Source organism: Anopheles stephensi, chromosome 2 (genome assembly GCF_013141755.1).
Source record: "Anopheles stephensi strain Indian chromosome 2, UCI_ANSTEP_V1.0, whole genome shotgun sequence".
NCBI classification, from domain to species: Eukaryota; Metazoa; Arthropoda; class Insecta; order Diptera; family Culicidae; genus Anopheles; species Anopheles stephensi.
Window position 1 is genome coordinate 92,398,302 of NC_050202.1, and position 25,387 is coordinate 92,423,688.

A 25,387-nucleotide genomic window follows, 5' to 3' on the forward strand; every position below is an offset into this window, starting at 1 on the left:
CCGCTCCATATGCAGGTCACGTGGCAATAAATATGTTTTTGTTGAAAATAGGAAGCCAGATAGGGCGCCTCCATCGTGATGCTGGCTGTATGTGTGTGTGTGTGTAAATTTTATTTTCACGTACGATCGCTGCGTCGCGAAATGTGAATGTGGATTTTGGGTCCTTTCCGATATCTTTTTTATCCTCGCCTCACCCTACGCACCCACCGACCAACACGCCAATGGCAGGCGTGCGTGTCGCGATTCATTTCGCGGTGGGTTCGATTTGAGTGCTTCACCGTACGCCGTAGTTAGGGGGGCAAGTTTTTCACCCGTGTACATTAAATCTGATTTTGTATCAATCGTCATCGTCGTCGGTGTCTATCTCTCCCTCTCCCTCTCTCTCTCTCACTCTCTCTCTCTCTCTCTCTCTCAGCTACCGGTGCAAATACCGTATTTGGCACAGGTCGTCGATATTCGGATTTCGGGACAGCCAAATCAAATCAGATCACAATTTATTTATTTTATTTTTTTCCAGTACGGGCGATACATTTAGGAATTTTGTTTGAAAACTGTGTGCGAGCGAGGGAGAAAGAGATCGGGGGAAAGGGGGAGCAAATTTATATGATTTTTCGAAAACAAAATATTGACATAAATATCGGGCTGGAAACATCGGTATTTTGGCACCGGTGAGTGAGGTGCTGAGAGGGAATTTATTTGTTTTTACCTACGTGACAGAACACAAACAAGTAATATATTTTTCTAAATGGTGCTGCCAAGCCATACGTTTGCTTATTAGACTTGTTAAAACCGGATTTTAACTAGATAGATATTGCTGGACCACCCAATTCGTCCAGAAGGCATTGATAGGCAATGTTTTATTTCAAACATATAAGCTGTAAAAGCAGTGATTAAAATATTTTAGTAAAAAAGGAAATAAATCACCTCTCGTATGTATTCCGTACTCAAAACGCCAACCCCTAGAAATGAAAAGCCAATTTTCCGTGCATTATTTTTCCGGCTTCGGATCGGATTTTAATCTGTCCTCCCCTAGAGACAGCATATCAAAAGCGAGTTAATCTTTTCGGGCAAGAAAGTCAAGCACCTCGATCACTGTGGGCAGATTTCTATTCCGCACAGACATCCGGCAACGGCCTCTGCTTATTTATTACTCGACCGTTGTTTTCGGTGGGGGCGCTCGGTTATCAGAGATTTTTCCCACCCATTTCGGAACCCCTTTTGTGCCACGTTCATGTAGGAGATAATTTCCTCTCGCTTGTTCGCTTGTAATGATCTTTTCAATAATTCAAACCCACCCCGACAACCACGATTGTCTGCCGGTCGGCTGATTCTCGCCAAGAATGAGCATTTATACGTGTGTGCGTGTGTGGAAGATTTCCTTTGGGATCACTTTTGGGAAAATTAAAACCTCCTCCGCTGTACGATTCATGCGTAACCTCTTATCGATTCCATTTACCTTCTTCGCTTCGGTCCACCTCTGCACGCCGGACGCGTTTTGTGCGAAAAGGGGTTGAGAATGATAACTCATAAATACGAAAACATCTCCCACGGGTCCAACATACCTCGAGCCGGTTGGAAAAGGGTTTCGATAGTAGCTTGCTTACGGCTAGTTCGAGAGGAGTCCCTTTTCCGACCCGGCATTGCTTGATTGGGATGAAAACTGTCGATATTTTCCTGGACCCGCTTCAACTTTGGGGTTTTATCGATGAAACCCTTAAAGGTCGTCGAGACGGGGAGTTGAAATTTACACCGCCCGGACATCTCCACAAAATGAGCGTCCGATGGTGCCGTTGGAAAGCAAAGGTGTAAACTCAATCAACGCGTCTCAAATCGATTACCCGATCCGGAAACTCCCTGGAAGCTTGAAAGTGATTCCGATCCTCCCAGCATTTCCCGGCCCTATGGGGGCAACAAGGGAGTGATCGATTTTAATTGATTATCCACATTCAGGTGCCATTTTCCGACCACGTGTGGTCATTGTCGTTACCCGTCTCTCGGCCAGCGCTAATCGCCACGTGTTCAGAATTGGTTGGAGCCGTTTCTACTATTTTCCTTCTGCTTCCTACCGTTTTGTATGGAGCAATTAAACTTTAATTTCTCTTCGTTTGTTCTTGAAATGGAAACAATCGTCAGAGATTTTCATACGCTTTTCCTAACGCTGTTCTGGTGTGTTTGCAGAAAGCCGACTTAACATCTTTGTTCAGAATGGCCCTTGTTGATTCCTTTTGTCAAGAAATGGCATTCGTTTGCGTGGGGATGGAGAGCAAAACGGCTTACAATGAACCCATTCAACGGTGGCAATTCCAGCGCGCACGACAACGACAACGCCACCAACGACGGTGCAAATGATAATGAGGTTGATTATGATGGCTGAACGGGTGGCCCGCGTTCGCTCCGCGGTTTGCAGTGTGCCAATGGGATTACCTGCACAATGAATAAAATTAATTAATTGCACTAAATCTTTCGTCTTTCCGCTGTGTGTGTACGGGCTGAAAGCTTTCGTGGAACCGCGGAAAACGGCGAGTTTCCCGTGGCGCCCTTCGCAGTGGCCGTGTTTCGAGTTGTAGCGAATTCGTTTCAAATTGCTTTTATATTCTTCTGTGGTCAATGAAGGATAATGGGTGTAATGGACTTTTTTGTACTGGTGGCCAATTGTTGCAATCAATCTGTGGGAATTAGAATAATTATATAATCTTGCATGCATTTGAACTACAGGATTTAATATTACAATTTTCGAGCATGCATTTAAATTTCACGAATTAAACAGTAGACAATTAAGGATTAAGATTAGGACTACTCGACTGTTATACACTTACACGAACTACTCGAATTACATGTAAATCATTATGGACAAACGAATACACAGTTGCAAACCGACCAGCGATACGAGTGCACACAGTCTCACTTCAATCCTCAAAATATATCACAACCACCCCCTTTCGTGAACATTTTCACATTTGTTGGTCCTTCGAGCCGGATCGTGATATACGGAGAGGAAGTTTCATTCTGCAACCAAGAGTGGAACTCGGTATACGGAAATTGTGCAAGTCATTACGTGACAAATTCGCCATCGCATTCGGCCCCGCGTCAAGGGCAACGGTCGGTTACACTCCACCATTTCGAATTTCGCGCCAACGAGTTGTTCGTTACCGTCGTGTGATATTTCGTGTGATATTTTCGAGAAGCAATGGATAAGAAAATCAAGGCAGTGCAGTTGAAGAAAAGGATTGCTGTGGAAAGCATTAAATCCATGGAGCGGTTCCAGACGGATTTCCAACCCAACGACGCCCAACAGATTCCGGAGGTGTTAGAGAATTTGGAATCGCATCAGGCAGGGTTCTTCGCCGCTATTTCTAAACTGGAGGAACTCGACGAAAGTGATGCAACAATCGAAGCGTGCATTATGGAGAGAATCCACTTCGAGGAACGTTGCAGGAAGCTGAAATCATTTTTACGTGCAAATCAACCCAAGGAAGAAGGAGCGGTCAACGATACGACAGGTTTGGCTTCGTCGACACTCGCTTTTGGTCGACCGCACGCACCAAACCTACGCTTACCCAAAATCGAGCTTCCAACGTTCGATGGAGATCATACGAAATGGCTGTCGTTCCGCGATCGCTTCCTTGCTATGATCGACGCTTCGCCTGAGCTTCCGTCCATCGCAAAACTGCAGTACTTACTTTCATCGCTAAAAGGAGAGGCTGCACTACCCTTCGAGCACACACCTCTAACGGAAGACAATTACGCAATCACATGGGCTGCTCTGCTTAAACGGTACGACAACTCGCGTCTACTAATCCGTGAGTATTATCGGAAAATGCACTATCTCCCCGGAGTGCATTCGGTGTGCGTGGATAAGCTTTCCCACTTGGTGGATGAATTCACGCGCTTCGTGAACGGATTAGTGAAGTTAAAGGAACCGGTAGATTCGTGGGATACACCGCTGTCGAATATGCTGCTTATGAAGTTAGATCGGGAAACGCTGTTGGCTTGGGAAAAGCATTCGGTACACTTCACGCGGGACAAATACAAGGATGTGATCGAGTTTGTTCAAGATCGGATCCAAATCTTGAAATCGACCAACACTTTCGTGATGGATCAAAGCGCTGGTGGTACCAAGGTGGCCGGCAACAGTCGGCAGCCAGTGCAACGACGGTTCATCGCGTATGCAGCTACTTCTCGCCCGGCTCCTGTTCCTTCGTCTGCCCTCATCCAACCGCCAAAGTGTCCACTGGAGTGTTCCGAAGGTCACACTTTGCGCAACTGCCCAGTGTTCACAGGTAAAGAAGTTCAGCAACGACGAGACATTGTTGCAACGAATCGACTGTGCTGGAATTGTTTGAGCAGCAATCATCAGGTGAGGGAGTGTAAATCGGAATTTTCGTGTCGCATATGTCGGGAGCGTCATCACAGCTTATTGCATCACACTCCACGCTACACTCCTCCCACAACGGTTACAATGTCTGCTCAAACGGATGACGACAATGTGTTCCTTGCAACGGCAAACATCCAAATCAAGGATGACTACGGCAACATCCACGAAGCAAGGGCTTTATTGGATTCGGGTTCCACATCGAATTTCATCGCGGAAGACCTAGCTCGAAGGCTGTTGACCAGTCGCAAAAGGGTCAACGTCGCTGTTTCGGGCATCGGCAATTCGGTACAGCTGGTCAAGGGTTCGATCGTCGCCACCGTTCACTCCAAGACACAACCCTTCTCAACGGAAATGGCGTTCCTGGTTCTGGACACGCCATGTACAAACATTCCTACTTCACCAACGGACATCTCTTCATGGGAAATGCCGGATGTGGCATTGGCGGACAGCACCTTTAATCATCCGGGGCAAGTCGATATCGTCATCGGAGGCGATACGTTCTGGGAGCTGCACACCGGTCGCAAGCGCTCTATTGGCAGAGGCAAGCCGTGGCTGATTGAAACCCGTTTCGGTTGGGTTGTCAGCGGCATCTCTCATCATATATCAGCCGGTCCGCGGCTGTGTCATCTTTCTGCACACGATGCCACATTGGAGGAGATCCTGCATCGATTCTGGGAGAGCGAAACCATAGCCGAGGATCCTGTGCTATCGGTCGAGGAGAATGCTTGCGAAAAGCATTTCGCTGCAACAACTGTTCGCACTACAAGTGGAAGGTATGTCGTTCGTTTGCCTTTTAACCCCAATCCTAATGTCGTTTTAGGAGAGTCGAAACAAATAGCTGATCGTAGATTGCGTAGTATGGAACGGCGGTTGAACAGTAATCCTACAATGAAAAAGGAGTATGCCAAATTCATGAGAGAATACGAACAGTTGGGGCATATGAAACGACTTACCAGTCCTGCAGATGATTCGATAGATCACTATTACCTTCCACACCATGCCGTTGTTAAAGAGTCGAGCACAACCACGAAGGTTCGCGTCGTGTTCGATGCATCGTGCAAAACGTCGAGTGGTTACTCGTTGAACGACAAACTCATGGTGGGACCAGTCGTTCAAGAAGATCTCCTATCGATCATCCTTCGGTTCCGTTCTCGTGCCATCGCATTGTCTGCCGACGTAGAGAAGATGTATCGGCAAATTTTACACAGTCCCGATGATTGTAGATATCTGCGCATCCGGTACAGAGAAGATCCTGCTGAACCCATCTCAACCTTTGAACTACAGACGGTTACGTACGGCACAGCATCAGCTCCTTTTCTAGCTACAAGGACCTTGAAACAAGCTGCTATTGACAACAAGGAAGAGTACCCGCTGGCAGTGAACGCTGTCCTAAACGACTTCTACGTTGATGATTTGTTAACGGGTACCGATGATATCTATGAAGCGATTGAAATGCAGAAGCAGATATCAGGCATGTTAAATTCAGCTGGTTTCACACTGAAGAAATGGGCTTCAAACCGCACCGAAGCATTGCAAACCGTGCCGTCTGAAGATGTAGCAGTTCAACTAACGCATGAATGGAAGGATTCGAAGCAGGTTTCCACGTTAGGTATCATGTGGGAACCAGCTGCTGACACTCTACGTTTTCGGATCGATATACCACCTACACCATCCCGCATGACAAAAAGGCTAGTTTTGTCATACATAGCTAAAATATTCGATCCCCTCGGGTTGCTGGGTCCAACGATCATCATCGCCAAAATGTTCATGCAGCAACTGTGGGCTCTAAAGCAGAACGGAAGATCGTGGGATTGGGACAGCGAGCTACCATCGCACCTACAGCAAGAATGGTTGAACTTCCACTCTACCTTATCCTCACTGCGCAACCTGAGAATACCACGGTACATAGCTCAACGCACGGCCACAAGTCTGCAAATACACATCTTTGCTGACGCATCACAACTAGCATACGGCGCTTGTTGTTACATCCGCGCTGAAGGCTTGGAAGGAGTCACCGTACAGCTGCTAACAGCCAAGTCGAAAGTCGTCGCATTATCTAACTCACACTCTATAGCTAGGTTGGAATTATGTGCAGCGCGATTGGCCACACTCCTACACGAGAAGGTGATTAATTCACTGAAGGTTTCTGCTACTACAATCTGTTGGACCGACTCAATGACTGTACTTCACTGGTTGAACTCCGTACCAAATCGCTGGAAGCCGTTCGTAGCCAACAGGGTGGCTAAAATCCAGCAAACTTCCGGCATACAGTGCTGGAAGCATGTTCCAGGCACCGACAATCCAGCAGACGACATCTCGCGTGGCTTAACACCAGAGAAACTATTGGCATGTGAACGCTGGTGGCACGGGCCACATTGGTTAGCACGCAACGCTGAAGATTGGCCACAAAACACTTCACCACCAAACGAGGCTGAGAGCGCAGAGGAGGAGAGGTTAACTTCACCACGGGTTGCAACAACATCTACAATCTGCGAATTTCGGAACAGGTTGTTTTCCCGAATTTCGGCTTACCACACACTGCAAAGGGTTGTTGCATACGGCTTGCGCTTTATTCATAACGCGAAGCTTCACAAGGGAAATACGGCACATTCAAAACACATACCACCTCTCACTACGGACGAACTCAAGGCGGCAGAACTCAAACTGTGTTACCTATCACAACGAGACACTTTCTTCGAGGAGATACAAGCCCTACAGAAGGGCAAAGAGATTCCAAAGAACTCCAAACTGAAGTGGATCTCACCCTTCATCGACATCGACGGGATCCTGCGCATCGGTGGCCGGCTCACTAACGCACAACTAACAGAAGCTAAAAAACACATCATTAGAACCATCGGCACTACAAGCATCACGCAGGAGAACATGCTTACCTTGCTTGCCCAGGTAGAGCAATGTTTAAATTCACGGCCAATAACACCTTTATCCGATGAGCCGTGTGATTTAGAACCACTGACACCGGGCCACTTCCTTGTCGGTGGCAATATGCAAGCGGTACCAGACATCGATTACACCAATACGCCGAGCAATCACCTGAAGGAATACCAATTGGTACAAAAACATCTCCAATCGATTTGGGCCCGATGGTATCCGGAGTATCTGCAACAGTTACAAGCCCGGGCCAAATATTGTTCCGGTAAAGCAGCCGTCCTACAACAAAATCAATTGGTGATTATTAAGGAAGACAATGTTCATCCTACCTCTTGGCCCATGGGGCGCATCGTTGCAGTACATCCAGGAAAGGACGGGGTAGTTCGCGTTGTTACACTGCGCACTGCTTCAGGGAAGCATATCGTCCGCGCAGCTAATCGTCTAGCTGTTCTACCAAATCCAGACCCGCTAAGTCATCTTGAAACCACGGAAACCACATGCACTGATTAATGCGCACTTGTAAACCACGCTACATTGTTTACATTCACAAGTGTCAATCACGGATCAAGATAAACAAACACACGCCCACACGCACCCACATATACACACACACACATGATAACAGGCAGATAGGAGATAAGCATTGCGTCAGGAGTACACGATTAGTTTTGAATTCACATTTGCATGAAATTTAAAGAAGTTCCTTCTTTGGTGGCCGGGAATGTGGGAATTAGAATAATTATATAATCTTGCATGCATTTGAACTACAGGATTTAATATTACAATTTTCGAGCATGCATTTAAATTTCACGAATTAAACAGTAGACAATTAAGGATTAAGATTAGGACTACTCGACTGTTATACACTTACACGAACTACTCGAATTACATGTAAATCATTATGGACAAACGAATACACAGTTGCAAACCGACCAGCGATACGAGTGCACACAGTCTCACTTCAATCCTCAAAATATATCACAACCACCCCCTTTCGTGAACATTTTCACACAATCTGAATATTGTTGCCGAGGTAAAAGGACGAGCTTAAGGGCGAAGTAAAATCCACTTTGTAGCACAAATCCCCCCAGTATAACCTCCGTTTGGATTATGATTTTGATCTCTCGAGCAAAATTAGTTTAACATTTCGAAACTGGTGTTTGATAATGGATAACAATGAGAGGAACATATTACACGGACACACACTTCCCCTTACATGGCATACGCTTGCTCGCCAGCAAATTAATACTAAACACCTACCCCGATCAACCCGTATGATAATTTGACGAACTGCTCAACTTTTTCCCTCCCAGCTCGGACTCGGTCAGGGCTGTCCCGCACAATGTGATCCGAACACAATGCGATTACAAACTTGTGAATCTCTTGCCCGATTACCCGTCGCATTCATGCAACCGGTTTTCGGGGGAAAACTTTTCCGTACGTGCATTTACCGCAACTCTCTATTATGTCCAATTGCTGTCTGCAACGCCAGTACACCAGTACACGCCACGATCCGGCCGAGCTGATCAACGTCTTTCAAAGCTTTTGCACAAAATCCACCGCACTAATCGCCGCATCGACAGCCATTCATCGCTAATCTCCATCAATTCATAGCTAAAAGACGTGATAACAGCGATTCACGAGCATCACCGTCCACGCCGGGCGCCCCAGAATCCTTTGTGTCCTGCCGACGAGTCGGAGGCAGTGAAACTTGTTCTTCAGTCGCCCATCGAGGCCCGAGAATTGGATGGACATTGTTCTTCTAATCCACGCCACTCACCATCCGACACACACACACAGACATGCACATTCCTATTTGCTGGGCAAAGGGCCACGGACAATATGCGTTCTGGAGTCTGCATCCTTGAAGTTGTTTCGTTCCGGCGTTGGAGCGAGCGATCGTTCCCATTTACCGTGTGGTATGGATGGACGAACGAGTGAATGCATAATTCATCCACATTTTGTCAAATTTTCTCATTCGAACACACACACACACACAGACTCGGTGCCGAACGCCAGGATGTAGGAATCAGGTTTCGTCCATCACATGAATGCCTCGTTCTCTCATTAGCCAGAAGACAACACTCATCACTCAGCCAAGGTGTGTATGGTGCGCGAGCGTTTCTTCCAGCAGGTGCCTCCCAACTTTCGACACAACAGTCGTTAGAGCGTTTCGTGCTGCTGGGTGCTGCTGATGCGGCCATTGCACCCATTTCGGTACACGCGGATTGCTCACCGAAACTTTATCCTTTGGGCGATAGCAACGTCATTTCACGGTGACCTGAAAGGACTGCCGGGCTGAGTGTAAAAGCCACATGAAGGATCACTGATGCAGTTGCTCCTAATGCAGCCGCGAGCCGGAAACGCGGAGAGGAACGGGACAAAAGTGGGGTTCGAGAAAAGTTTGTTGCTTCGCCTGCTGGTAAGAAACCTCGGTGCACACTGGGTCTCATGCTCTCAGAAGATGAATTTCGCCCTTCTTTCCCAAAAACTTTTACCACCGTGCCAACTTTACTTTCACACAGCGAACGGTGAAGCCTTGGTACTGCTGGCGCTGACCAGATCTGGCACAGGGGTTGAGGTTGAAAGTACTTCATGAGCTTTGCCAAAGGCTCTCGGCCTCACAGCATTACAACAATTTCGGTGTAATTTATTTAAATTATGAATGAGCCGAGGAAGAAACTGCTGCAGTAGCAGCAGCAGAACGCAGACGAGAAAGTTTGGTTACAGGTCCTGCCGAGGCTCGTATTCATGTGGCGTGATTAAATAATTAAATAATTTCCTCGAACGCAAAAGGGAGCGAAATGCCCCCAGAGCGAGAAGGAGCACAGGTCTCCCTTCGGACCGTTTGACTTGCCAAAGGTCCCAGATAAAGGACGATCAATACGTGATGTCGATGCGCCCGGACCGGATTTGTTACTCGAAACATTAGCCATTCGCTCGGCCGTGCAACGACATCTTGTATCCGTTTCGATGACCACGGGCTCGGTGAACCGGTGCAAGTCGAGGAAAGGATGAATAATTTGTAATTGAATTTATCCGCCCATCAGCACGCTGCTCGTGTGTCGTGTGGAATGTACCGCACTCACACATACTCTCAGGGCTCCAACTTTTCGTCCAAGAAAATCCGTTTTAAATGACGAACATCATCAGCAACCACACGGGCGAGAAGGTCAGCTACGAAATTAGATTATAAACAGGGGATCTGCGTGGGAAACGCCGAAGTGAGGGAACTTTGCCCCGAGGCAGTCCAGCTTAATCACATGCAGCAGGTAATGGGAGTCGATGTTTGTGTGGGTTAGTGGACAAAAAGATTACGCTCAAATATGACCAAGTAACGAGCGGAAAATTGAGTGAAGCAAATACATGGGGCTACAAGTTTACCCCGAACTTGAGATCAATGACTTTTTGGACTTTAGACCCTAGGCGGAGAATTAATCAAGCCGCATCGAGCACTGACATCATAAATCGAAAAATTAATTCCCTTCGAAGCTTATTTTTCATTCGTTGCCTTCATTTAGCATCCTTAAAATCTAATCGACTGCCCCCAGAAAACCTCAACGCTCGCCTAGTCAATCAAAAAGTCAAACATAGCAACAATATTTGTCCTGTCGGCGAGCTCTTGGAAAAGCTCGTCGTAAAACATGACATTTTCTCGAACGCAACAAATACCGTATGCTAACAAATTGCTACACTGCAAAAAGGGACACCGCCAGGGCACCCTGCTACTCGTGCCCTCACGAGACGTCCGATCTTTGGGCACTGGTCTCTCCGGTGGCAGTGGCAACATGATTCCCCTGACCAGGGAGCAGGGCTAGGGGGATCGGGCATGCGCTTCGAGTGTGATCTTTGTAAATTCTGTACAGCCTTCCTGCATGTGCAATGTTCATTCCGAGAAACTGGCACTAGTGCTCTGATGTCCGATGCCAGGCAAACGGCCGGTCCACTGTTGATGAAACTTTCCGAATCGATACACCCTGAATCGGTTCTCAGTTTTTGCTTCTTGACCATCCATCCATCCCTCCAGCCAGCCGCACCAGCGCAGCTTCAATGCATGTTGAATGCCACTCGGATAAATAGCTTCATCGAAATCCTGTTTCACAGTGCCAGTGAGTTCTTTCCATAAGGTTCAATGATGCTCCAGGCCTCCTGCTACACTCTAGTGCTTGCAGTAGGCACTCGCACAAGCATACTGACAAAAAATGCTGTTTGTAGCACACCATGCATGATGGAGTATCAAAGTGGGCTTTCCCAGGGCAAAACGTGTTGGCAAGCAGAGGGTTCTAGGACGAGAGTTGTTCCTTTGCTAGATGAATTGTTGTCAGATTGTTTTCATCCGTATATCAAGTGGCGTATCGAATGGATTGCCCTGAAGTGTAGAATGTTTTTCTACACGAGCTTGGGCCTTCTCCGGTGCTTGGGTAGTACGGCATGTACGAAATAAAGCATGCCCTGGGCCACCGCCTGATGTTCTCAGTGATTGGGAATGATCCTTTTCCTGTTGGTCTTTTCAATCGCCCGTAAGACGAGAGTGTATTAAACAATTGCTCAACTCAAGTATCAAGTAGAATACATTTTGATCAAGGTTGTTGATGGGAAATTAATAAATTATTATTTAATTCACAACCATAGTTCTTGAGCGATATGATGAGATCGACCCACTCTCGACCATAGACCATAGAGATTACTGCACCCTAACCCACAGTGAAGTTATCATATTGCAAACTATCACACCGCTCGCTTCCAGCCGGATTAGAGGCGGTACTAAGTGAGCTTCGATTCAATTTTCTTAGCCCAGCGTTCCATTATCGTCCAAGCGTCAAATCCTTTGGCGATTGGCGATACGTTTGCGAGCGATCTTGCAGGCCCTGGGCTGCCTAGCGCGAACAGCGCATCAACGGATGGGAAAGCACGCATCAGTTTCGTTAATAATTACGCCCTCCAAAATATCTCATTTACTGCCGGAAATAATCTCGGCTGCCGTGGCAAACCAAACCACTGCTAGACATACCTTGCTCCAGTCAGTTGCGTCGATTAAATGATTCCCAGCGGTGCTATTTTCACCCACCGCTTATCGTGTTGAAGCCGCCCATGGATCGTCGGTGGGTCGAGGACCCTCCGCAGCCCACGGCACAGACACGAATTAAGCCAGTAAACGTAATAAACATTTTTCATTCCCTTGCCTTGCTTTTCCGTTACAACCCGCTATTTGGAGGGGGTGAAGGTTGATGAGGCCTAAAATCCTTCCACTTAGGCTTCTGCCGTACCTATCGGTTGGATTAGGTGCGTCGAGCAGGGAAAGAATAATCTCCGCTACCATCCACCGTAACATTAATATTTCTTATTATGATGTTAGTTTGGGTGGTGTTTCCTGTTCGATTTTTGCCTCATAAAAGTCAGCAAAACGCCGCGTGGATCGCTGAAGGGCCGCTCTTTGTCGCATACTGTGCTGTACACACAGAGCGGTTAGAGTGCCATTGACTCACGTTGCTATTTTGTGGTGGCTGGTGCTGCCGTTGTTAGAAGGTACTAGATTTGCGTGCTACATGCCCATTCAAGGGCCCTCGCCAGCCGTGGAGACAATGGCGCATCGACCGTTTTCCATTATTCATGCGCCCAATGTCCAGCAGACACGGTACGGGAGTTGATTTTGCCAACCAAAGCCAAACAATGAACGCGCTTGAACGCGTTTCTAGCTGCAGAGTTGCGTTCGGCGTTGATTTGATTGTCCTGCGGAGGAGAAAAGTTAATCAAATAAATATCGCCGAACTGGGATTGATGCATCGATTGCATAAGTTAGGTCCCTCGAGAGTGCCCAAGTTCAATTGAAAATTTGTTGAACGGTGCTCGCTTTAAGAAGATTGTCATTGTCGCATTTAATTGAAATGTTTCCATTCACTTCACTGCCCGATAAGCTCGAGCGTTATTTACACTTAAATGTTTTTGCACCGTGAAAATCATTGAACACATTGTTGAAGTTGTTACCAAACAAGGGTTTTTGAAACATTTTCTCACGTTTTCAAGCACACGTCACATAAACCATTTTGCCTGAGACATGAATAACTCGAAGGCCCTTCTACCGTCGCTGCAAAGAGAAATCTTTTTCCATTAACTCGATGGTTCCATTAAGTAAGGTACTCCTTTTTTCTCTCCGCGCTAAAACACCTTCTCACAAAGCTGAAGCCTTGAAATGAAGCAATTTGATTTCAGACAAAGTTTGATATTGTTTGAGCATCGTCGGTGAGAGTCGGTGGCTCAGTCAGCGCGTACGGAAAAAAGCACACCTTTTCACGTGAGCTTCGGTTGTTTTTTTTCCGTTTTCACCGTTTTTTTTTTTGTTCCTCGCAAATAGACTCGCAATTAGGCGCAAAAAGAGAAACAGAAGCTGAATTGTGAAAAATGAAAAACTTTCCATAATTTCCATGCTAATTACGCTCGACGTGTTTCGGAGAAAATTTCGGCACAGGTACCGGCTAGAATGCGCTCCAAAAAGGGGACGGGAAGAAAACGGGAGAGCTAGGCAAACTTCTTTGCTTTCTTGATTGCCGATTCGACTGAATGAAAATGGTGCAATTTTACCACCTTCGCCAATTCCACCCATCACCCTCGCGGCTCTGGAGGCATGGTTTTTTTTGCCGGAAGTGTGCTTCGACTTTGTAGCCACCGTCAATCACGCTGGATGAAAGTTTTTGAGTATTTTCTTGAAGAGACCTGGAGAGACCCAGCAAAAGGATTGTACAAGCAAGGCTTCGTGTTGACGAAGGCGTTGACTAGGCGTCGTCGAGTGTTGGCCGGGCCAGCAATACGGACATAAATTTGCCCTCCGAACCCACTCACGGGCCACCGGAAACGGGACCACCGCCCGCTGCATTTGCACGAGCGGGCAGCAAACGACCCGAACTTCCTTCCGGAGCTATTGCCACGCTGGATTGCCTCGATGGGCTGGAAAATCTGCCTGTAAATTATTGCTACCATTAAATTATGTGACATTAAATCCACAACCACTCTCGCAAAGACATTTTGCAGACCCGGTCGTCCGATTATTGCCACACATATTGCTTCCAACTCTCCGTGTGTATATATGAGTGTGTGTGTGTGTGTGTCCTTCACGTAGATACTCGAGACTTGAGACCAGAATCTGCAGCCAATATCACTCCCGGTTGCTTATTCGCCAAACGGGCGCGCTGCCTATTTATGGGCAAATTAAGTTTAAACGCTCCAAACGGAGTGTAGGGGGAGGGGGGGGAGGGTGGTGGTAGGTGGTAGAAAGAGGGTTACGATGCAATATTTATTTATGGATTCAATGAACGTCGTTTGACGACAGCGTACGCCTTACGGGACACAGAAATTGTTCTGTCCCGGCAACCGAATTACACGTGTACGTACACATGCGTCCTTGGCAGGGAGGATTTTCCTGTTTTCGGTAGCCAGGACCCATAATTCTGGCAGCGCTCGCATTCTGCTGCATCGTAAACCAACCTTGGGGGGCCATTTCCCAACCGCCAATGATCGATAAGTAGCGTGTTTGTTTGAAAGGTTTGCCCATAAATCAAGGGAAAAGTGAGTTGCTTTCTCGCTCTCACTCGCCCTCGCAGTCGACGTGATGCGATTGGGATTGGTAACCAGTAGCAACGCATAAACGCACGCCCATCTGTGCAGGTACTTTGCATGTTCCGATCGATCAGACACGATGCGAAGGTTTGAGCTCTCGGGTCACTGCAAAGATCTGGCTCATAATCGTTTCGTGCACCGATTATGGCGCTGGAAGACGCACACCAAGGACGATGGAGCCATTTCACCTAACTCGATGACACCATACGCTGGAAGACGCCAATTAAATGGAGTTGTTACCCAATTTTGTGGCTCTCAAGCGCTAATGACTTCTAGCGCGGGTGGCGCTGTGGGAAGCGGACGTGGATAGTAAAAACCCTAGCCAGCGAGCATAAAACGTGTCACCCCGTAAATGAGGTACAAGTAATCACCACCCAATAGCACCAGTGTACACCTTGTTTCACACCATTAACGGCGTAACCAATCGATGGGAAACGCATTTTCCTCCCCACGCTGGAGTTGCACGTGCGACAAGCGAATAAAAACCGTTTTACTGCCATTTTCCCTACAGGTTGGTCCTTCGCTGAGGAGCATTTTGTATGGTTTTAATGGTTGTATTTTGTGATATGATGATGCCTCACCACTTATTGCTAACATATTGTGATGAACATCTTGTAAAATAACACGCGATTAATGAAATCCTTGATGCTTACGATCGTCGGCTCTCGTTGCTCAAACAAGACACGGGTTGAGCACACGAGCAGCGTAGGCGATATGCAAGCGCTGCGAAAAATCAACATTGTAGCCTTGTTGCCAACACGAACGGCTCTTGATCCTTTCCCGGTACGGCTGAACGGCTCACATTTGAAAAGGTAAACATCGACCAACTGTCGTCGTCGTTCGCGTCTGACCACCGCCAACGGACGCCATCTCCGGTGTCGGGCTCCGGTAGAGTACAGCCTCGCACAGTAACCTGTAACGCTACACCTTTATTACCGTGAAGCACACCTTCCGTGAAGTGCCGGTACCCCATTGCGGCCTATACAGCCTCCTGTATTGCGTGGGTGGGCTCGCCAAATCCGGCCACATATGCAAATTAATTCATTAAACGTGATGTGTATAAAAATGCCGCACCATCTCTCTCTCTCTCTCTCTCTCTCTCTCTCTCTCTCTCTCTCTCTATCGCTTTTTGTTGCTCTCGGTCCTCAGCTCCCACACAGCTAAACGAAAGAGAACTCTTACTTTCTCTCTCTCTCTCTCACACACACACACACACACACAGAAAGGCATTGGCAAGTTTAATTAAAATATCAAGTTCCCATTCACTGGGCCATGGGCTCTCGCCACACGGTCATGGGGACGAAATATTACACGCCGTTGTTTGATGCCAGAAATAAATGGGCAATATTTCTGTGTGCCTCATAATGAAGAAATCACTTGAAAATATAATATCCAAACCTGCTTGGCGCTGGGGTGGATACATTGTGAAACAACTTTTACGCTCATCCGCGCTCGGTACTCCGGTCTCCGCCACTACAGCAGCCACTGCACGTGCGTTGTGGGGAGCAACTTTTTACCACGGATTCGTTTTTTCTATCCTCAACGTCTTTCAAGTCGTAAGCAGAAGCCGAGGAAAAGGTTACGCGAGATTAAAAATGGAAACTGGCACACGTGGGCGGGCGGGGGTGTTAGGAACTCTTTCGGAACCCCATCAGCGAACATATTTCACCGCGCTAAAGTCGGTAATCTTTGGGCAAAAAGCTCCCCAGTTCAAGAGGTGTTCACGTCGCGCTTAACAACGTGAGACTAATTTTAAATTCCTACGCAAAGCTTTCCTCAAAATGGAAACACTTAAAGCCAACGTTGTGCGGGCCGGCAGGAAAACCACAGCCATGGCGTCCCCGTCTTACCACAAGATCAGTGCAGCGTACGAGGCCAAATATTCCCATTTACATTTTATCAATTAACTAACCACCGGCATCCGGCCCAGAGAAACCCCAGGTCAGAATGGGAGTTTATAAACTCATGGCAGACGCGAGGTGGCACACAGATGGCGCACGACGCCCATAATTGACATCAAGGTTGCATTAATTGGATCGATCAATTCCGTGAATCTGGTTCGATTATGATCGTGGCCGTGTGTTTGACTTTCACCTGACATGTGTGGGGGAAAATTAATCAAGCAGAGAACGCACTATAATGTATCTCGTGACAAATTAATTAGACGAGTATAGTTCAATTGTGCTGCATTGTTCAGCAATATATCAAATCATAAACTTCAACTTTTTGCGTTCGAAATGCGCAGCAAGCAATTTACTGGTTGAAAGTTGCACCGACAATTTGATTCCGAATATGTCGCTAATGTTGTCCTATACTACTGCTCCCCATTATACGATACGGTCCTAAACGTTTGGTTAAAATTTATTTACTTGTCTCTTGACCTCGCAGGAATTACGTCAGCAGCGTCCTCGGCCTCGCTGCACCACGCCAACGGTGCTGGAACATCAACGGCCGCGTCGTCCGCAGTGTCCGCAGCAGCCCTGCTCGCCGGGGGACTCTCGTCACCGTCGTCCTCGCTGACAGGACCGGCGGAAAAGCCCTACTTTGACGATGTCAACTCGCGCAACGTAACGACCGTCGTGGACGACACGGCGATTCTGAAATGTCGCGTGAAACACAAAGGCGATAGAACGGTAGGTCATTAAATGACGATATAAATTATATTTTCTCTCTGACACATACATTCGCACACACGCGCACCCGGTCCCGGAGTCCTTGTGGCATAATTGGTGCACGGTTTGCGTCGGGAATACTGGCCGCAGCCCGGGAAATCTGTTGTTCAAGCCAAACAGGGCGCCAAGAGCAACCCGCGTCCCGGGTTGCTCCCTTGTTCAGTCTAATGCGTTCGCTGCTGGACATCCTTTCATGAACATCCTGCTCTTATCTGTGTGTGCCCGCGCGTGTATGTGTGTGTGACTGCATTAGCGCGAAAACCCGGATCCCGGGATAGACACCCCATCATCGTCCATCAAGAGACCTCAGTCACGCTTGGCGCGTATCTTTTATTTGTGTGTGGCCGATCCCGAACCGTGGAACATGGGTTGCACATAAATATTTAACCTCCAACCACGCGCCCGAGCCTGGGCCGGCGAGTTGTTCGCGCAGGAGCCAACCAGTCTCGCAGCCCTCGTTGTAGTGTGGCGTGTTTCGTCATCGACAGCTTCTAAAATCGACATCGACGCCACAAAGAATCAAGATAGCAGCAAAACGGCCTGCCACTGCTGGCCACTGGCGAACGCGTCGCTGGAAAGTGCGAAACGACGTAATTCATTTCACTTCCATGAATAATGATTTGCATAATTAATTCCCCGCGTCGAGTGCCCACGCCTCCCGGGCGTTGCGTGGCGCTCGAGGATGCACTTCACGCTTCAAGGGAGTCTCGTTTTTGTGTGGCTGCAGCCATCCTTCTGCTGCCTGGCTGCTGTGCTGGTGGTTGGACCATATAATTACAGTCAGCCCTCCCGCGCGCGAAGGGATGACCGGAGCTGGGTGCATTTTCACCAATTTTCATTTGCTACCACTGCGCTTATGCTGTTTGTTAGTTTTATCGTTTCGGTCTTTCTCACGATGGGGAGTTCCCATCGCCACAGCTCCCGGCCATTCTTCTAGACACCCTGTCCTTGCCCTGACCGCTTGTGCTCTCCGTTTGATAGATGGATTGATGGAAGCGCGGAACGTGATCCACTCCGTGAGTTTTGTTGGCTTGGGTGCAAAGTTTCGGTTTATAGCGGCCGAACTAGAACTTCCTTTCGAGCTAATGCAAAACGACCATTCTCGGACGAGCAGGGCCAAGCAACAAGGGCACAGGACGGTTGGAGGAATTAAACGAGCACGTCTGCGCCATTATTTGCGGGAAATGGGCATTCCTTGGCCCGTCGCCGTCGTCGTCTTCCACGTCGTTACGAGTCAAATGGTGGTGCTTTTTTCTCTCCTCATCTCCTCGATGCTGCTCGGTGGCCAAAACGGCGAGCAGAACACTTGCAGCAAGTTGTGTTTTATTTTTCCTGCCTCCATTTGCTAGATTTCGCAATCAATCCTCCGGAAATGTGTGTGCCGCCTACGGGCTACGTTATGCATAAACGATTTTTGAGCTCATTTTCCTGTCAATTAGACGTCGTTAGCAAGACCGATGATCATGATGTTTCGAGCCGGAGCAGTCCGGAGTGTATGGAGCGTGTTACCGATTGACCGGCCACTCCGACTCCCGGGTGCAAGATCGTACCCGTAAAAGGGATGGAATTCGAAATTCGTACCAAGTATCCAATGCGCGCCAAGCTCCACGCCCGGCTCAGCTACATTTACACAGCTTGAAAGTCGATTTCTCGAATGCACCACTCAGCCGACATCGCATGACTGAGCGTGCGGGCGAGGTCACTCGCTAATGGCGAGTAATCGAATTGGATGATTTTAAATTTCCACATCTGTCAATTAGGGGAATTCAACAGGAGTCAACCTTTCCATCGTCGCACTCGGGGTTTTGACCGGGGTAGGGAAAATTTGCCTGCGGAGTGAAAATTAAATTTCCCTCCAATTTTGCCAGCTCACCCAACCGAACTCGGAACACTCGGTGTAACACTCGGTGCCAACAAACAGAATTACCGCATTCCAGCTCGCTTCCCGGTTCTCCACCGAGTCACCGGCCACCCCGCTCTCTAAAACCCCATGCTGAGTGGGTAATTCGGCCAACAAGTCGGCGGTGTCGAGTGGAGTGTCAGTTTTTTGGCTACCCGTACCCAGCCAGGCGCCTTTTTCGGGTGGCCGGAAGCTTGTCAGTTCGTTATCGTCGACCAGAACGTGGTAAACGGTTGCCCGCCGGTTCTCCATTGCACCGGCCACAATCGCTCACCAGGCTGGGCTTAAAGATCGGGTATATTATTTAGGATCATCGTTATCATCATGCTCATCATCATCACCATCGTCATCACCATCGTCGTCATCTGTCGGAAGTGGTTGGACAGTTCAGTTGGCGATGAATTTCAAAGAACTTGGAGCATAATTCGTTCAACGCTCCGGCGAGGCCCAGATCGAATACTCTCAAGTGCGGACGCACCGACGCACAGCAAAGGGCAAGCCGAACCAATGCCAGCAAAGATAAGGAATGCTAGCCGTCCGAAAAAGCTCCCCCCGGAGAGACGTGTACCGAGGATAATGTTCCGCAACCACGGCCGGAGTAATTAGGCCGGCACGGGTTCAAGCTGCAACACTCGGTAGGCAAAAAAGGCAAACCCGGCACAGACATGGGACATGGGGAAAAGTTTTTGGAACCGGTATCCCTCTTTCTCGATCTCCCTTTCTTTCTCTCGCTTTCTCTCTGCGGGGAACCTTCAAATACAATTATGTCCGGTTTTGATTGATGACTTGCCGACAAACTTTTCCCGGCTTTTCCGCTTTTTTCTGCCCTTGGTTAGCCTCCCTAGACTCAACGACACCGTTCGGCAAGGATTAAACGGACACGATAACGATGACTAGGGTGATGGCCAAGGGGAGATGGTTGGGCGTCGCATTGCGGGTCGCACCAGATTCCGCAACCGAACGTGGTTCATTATTATGTCGACCGAAAAACCGAGCTTCTCACCAAGCCAGCGAGAAAAACGAGCATCAAATCTGTGAGGTTAAGAGTTTGATAAATTTCTCCGACTTCCTCCCGGGCCACACAGATCACCCGGTGTGTTCCCGGACAGGGCTAGCTACGGATTGGAAGTTTTTGCATTGCATTTTCATCATGCGCTGGGAAACTGTTAACGTATTCCATTTCTTCTGCCAGCGCTGATTTTATCATAAAGCCCTTTCTGCGTAGCTATCATATTGATAGGCTTTCGGGTGTGAAAAGTTCCAATTGGAGTTGAAAATGAGCTTGAAAAATTACAATTTTTTCTATGCATTTTCATCAATTGTGGGATGCTTAATCCCTGGCCTGAACAGCTCCAGCACACCCCCCTCCCCAGCATGGTAGGCCGCCTTTTGTCACGACAATCGTTGGATGGTGGTAAAATATTCATCAATTCGACTTCTACCTTCCAGGAACTTTGCAGGCTGACTGCCAGCGCCCAAGGAGCCAAGAGGTCTAATGAAAAGAATAAATTCCGGGGCAAAAAGCTTCGAATCACGACGGTGGCTTGTGATGAATAAAACATCGTAAGGTAGCACAGATCCATCTCCGGCGAACTTATTGCCCCGTGCAGCAAACGGGACAGCATCAGGCAGACGACACCTGGGAAATAGTCTCGTAAGTTGAGGAAATGAGACGAATGAATAAAAATTATCATCCGCTGCAGGGTTGGGAAAAAGTGGCAGCTGATATTGCCACAGTAAAACTTCCCGACTCGAGGGTGTCAATTTCATCTTTTCAAGAGTTGTGCCAGTGCAGAAACTATCATCTCCATGCTAATATTGTCCTACCGGGCGATGGAACAGTTTCACCAAATCAGCATACTTGGGCTTTTGGCGAGGCGTGTTTCTGTCTCCACTGCATTCCCGTACAGTGACGTTTATTACGCAGGAAGTATTTCTGCCGGCTTCAGCAGCTGACACTGCTCTCATGGACAATGATGGAATGGGTACCTCCCAGAACTGTTGTCACGCGCCCAGCACTACCACTCGAGTGCAATGATTGATGAGTTTTATCGGCTCCAATCGATGAGGAAAACAATTTGCTTCAAATCGATTTCGGTGAGTCCCAATCGTTTGTTCATTTGGATTTGCATCGTTTCGTTTGCGCGTGTGTGGCTGTGTGTGTGCCTGGTACACGCTAATGGTCATGTGTAAGGTTAAAGCCAGCTCGAAGCTAATATGTGCGATTTAGGCGTGTTTGAACCCATTCGTAAAAGGCAGCTCATGTTTTTTGAGTCACTTAAGTGACTTCCTCCCGAGCTCGCTAGAGGCCTATTTGGGCTCTCCTGCCGTTGTTGATGATGCTTCCTAATTCTTCGTATTCTTCCTCCATATCACCCACACTGGGTGGGGCTTTTCGGTATTTTTTAAGCGCCTGCCGTTCCCGGTGATACGAATCCTCTTGTGAGATTATGTTAATGCTTGCTAAACGAGCATATAACCCCAAACGCTAGCCCACGCCTGCCGGCCTCTTTGCCTGCCTGCCGAGCTTGGGATCCATTTGTGCTTCGTATTGAAATGCGAATCTCCATTCCGCTCTTTAATAGGCCCTTGGCAAATCCAAAAAACAAAAATAATGACGTCTTTGATGATGATAATGGTTCGACCGTGCAAAGCTACCACCGGGGGGAATTTAGCTTTCAAAATCGGCTTCAAAAAAGCCACCAATCAGCAAACAGTTCTCGCTCACACGCTTTTTTAAAGGGATCGTTTGCAAGATCAACTTGCTTTCCAACTTTCGCTCATCATTGTCTCAGCAAAACAACAGCAACCCAACGGCTCCTCCAAGGTCCCCGAAACGTTGTCACGAGCAGTGAGTCTAGCAGTGAATGGTCAATTAGCTGATGTCGGCGATGGCCAGCAAAAGTTTACCTCAACTTCCCGAAAACCCGGGGAAAACCCTGGGAATTAATTAGCATCGGCGTATCGGTTGTTTTTCTTGGAAACCACGATAATGTGGCCACTTTTTCACCGGCCCGCTGTCCTCTACGAGATGGCCTGTAATTGGCTATCCCAAGCTTAATTTAATCAGCCAAACGGGCGGACAGACCAGCGGGCTGCTCCGGTTCTACTCCCCGAAAACTCATGTTGTTTTAGTGGACAGATTACTGTTTGGTAATCATTTACTGAGTAAACAATGGCAAACAACCCACCTCCAGCTGCAAAGTTTTTCGAGAGAAATCTTGTCGGAAGAATAGGGTTATAGACACCAATGCTCTCCAGTGGGACAATAGCTCGCTCTTGCACTGTGGTGGAGTGTTCCGTTCGCCCGGATGGGATTAAACCGAGCTAGCTTGGGTGGAATGAGTTAAAAAAGAGGGAACAAGGGATTCGCACCCTTAGCCTAGCGGATTCTCCACTTCCCATGGTTTTCTGAATTTGCTCAAGTAATCAACATTCCGAGCTCCGTGACCGAATCGTCGAGATGGAAAACCCTTGTCTTGCCTTTTTCTTCGTGCGAACCATCGACACTGGTTCGTTTGCGTCGTTCGGCTTTTTTACCGACCGTAACCTCACACCCCATGGCGCACCTTTCGTGCGAGGTGTGGATACGTGGATATCCGTGTTTACCGGACCGATAAACAGGCGAATCCCAAAGATTCAGCTCATCCCTGGCCCGATGGGTGATGATCGACCGTGATGCTTTGCGCACATGCGATGGGGGGAGTCCCAGATTGAACCCCGAACCATTCGACAACCGTTCGCCTGCAATGGACATGCGTTCCACACAACACGGCCCTATGGTTGGGGTGGAAAACGAAGCGCAAACATAATTGAAAATGGAAATTTATTTTACACGTTCCGATAAGACCGGCCGAACGGGAGCAGGGGCTCGAGACAAATTCTTCATCATTTGTTCCCTGGGCTGGTCGCTCTAATCCGGGCACGAGTTTGGCCTTAAGGATCGTTGCCGTGCAGTCCCTGTTACTCGTTCGCTCGCACACTCCACACTGACAACATGGGCCAAAAATTCGTCGTAACACGGATAATCGTCCTGGCAGTGGAAAGGTACTATTATGAAGGCCGAGAATGGAGTCTTAAGTGGATCCTGAAAGGATACTAATCCGCACCATTCACCACCGGCGAACGGGACCCTCCTGCGCTCAGGCTTGCACCGAGAAGGCCTTCCAAAATTACGCACTTTTCGTAACGAATCGCTGACATGGTAAAGTCGCTTCTGCCGGCAGGAGGACCATCGGCCGAAATGCCTTGCCGTTCTAAAAAAAGAACCGAGCCTCGGAAGCACGGCTCGAAACTCGAAACAGTCGGTAACGAGCGGTGAAATTGATTGAAATCAATCACCCGAGGGAATTCTCGAACGTCGAGTGCGCGCGCTACATCATCGACGAACCAGCACCCCGGGACGGATCTGTTCTGCCGGATCCGGATGCCAAAGGGACGAGAACTCGGGACAGGCGTGGACAGGCGGGAAGGAAGGATTCGAAGGGAAATTTATGTCGAGGTTTGATTACGAGGAGGGGCCACAATAAAAACGATGATTTGATGAGAAAACAGAGTCGTGCTCTGGGTGGTGGGTGCGTCGTGTGTAAAGGTGGCTCCAGGCAGTCCCGGTACCAGCCGGCTTTCCGCTCCATCCGGATATCCTGGGCTCGGTGCACGATGGGGGCTTCGTTTCGGTTCGTTCTGCCGCATATTTCGCGCATTTTGAGCCTCGCCCTCGCCAGCAAACACAACACACGCAACGCAACGGAAAGTGAGTTTCCGACGAGAGAGGTTTGTTATCTTCATCCACCGGTCGGTATTTGATTACGAATCAAAATATTGATACAAGGTGTACCGTCTTGCCGTGCAGAGCATCGGGAGTGGTCGTGTTCGGAAAAACCGTTCCTAAGGATTCTCCACTCTTTTTTTTTTCCTTTTTTTTTGGGAGGACGTTCTGTCAACTCCGAATGGATTCTAAGCGCTGACGGATGGATTAACATACTTCCTGACGTGGCGCAAGGCTCCGATTATGATGCAGTGGTAAATAATAATGTAACTGCTTGTAATCCGTTACGCTGGCTCAGAAAACTTTCCCATTCGTCCTCGCTTTCGTCGAGGGAAAAATGGGAAAGTTTTTGCATCTCGCAGACTGCAACGCGTAGAGGTCCAAGCGCGACGAGGGGTAAATAGAATGAAGTGAAAAGCTAGTCACTAGATTGGTTGGAATTGATGAGACCCGACCGCCACCAAGAGCATTGCACTAAAACAAAATACCGTCTTTTACGACCCCAACAAAAAAGGACGAACTGAGCGAATTCGCCAAAGCACTGGGCATAGTTGGTGCGGTAAAGTTTGAAAGAGGATTAAATTTATCGGATGTTAATGCAGAACGAATTACGCTGACTCCGAAACTGCTCGACCACAAAGCCCTTACTGTTGCCGGACTGGGAATGATGGCGAATGGGGGCTGGTGCTGGTGGGACAAAAGTAGTTGGCTGAATTCGCATTTGGTCGGTGGGGCAAAAGTTTAGCCATTCGGCGGCAACTCGCCCTCCAGCGTGCTCCGGTGAGCGTTAAAATCGATTGGACTGACGAGATCGTTTAATTGAAAAAAGGCGTCGATGGCAACACGATGCGAAAAGGCGGTTCGTTACGATTGAAAAGTTTCCCAATTGCTCCCGTCCACATACCGGGTGACTCCCATTGGCCACAAAGTTCCTGCACTGTTCGCTGCTGGATGCTGGCAGGATGCGAACCGAACGAAACGAATTCGAGAAACGAATTATCCATTGGGACTTAACGTTTTACGAGCGAATTGCGCTTTTCCAAACTGGCCACTGGGCGTAATCCTGGTAGAGCCACTTTCCGGTGCTAGCGCGCCCCAAACGCTCGGTTAGTGGCTTGGGAATGGCACTGGCCATGGATTAAAACTCCTCCCTTCTCTATGCGCATCGGGAA

At 48.3% G+C, this 25,387-nt stretch overlaps 1 protein-coding gene across 15 annotated transcripts in view; it reads left to right on the forward strand.

Moving 5' to 3' along the window:
- Positions 1-25,387, forward strand: part of LOC118505359 — a 205,486-nt gene that overhangs the window by 140,146 nt on the left and 39,953 nt on the right. For all 15 annotated transcript variants that reach the window (XM_036041040.1, XM_036041035.1, XM_036041048.1 and 12 more), the window contains one exon: positions 17,264-17,508. In XM_036041040.1, the coding sequence (XP_035896933.1) occupies positions 17,264-17,508 (245 nt within the window). The remainder of the gene's footprint in view (positions 1-17,263; positions 17,509-25,387) is intronic.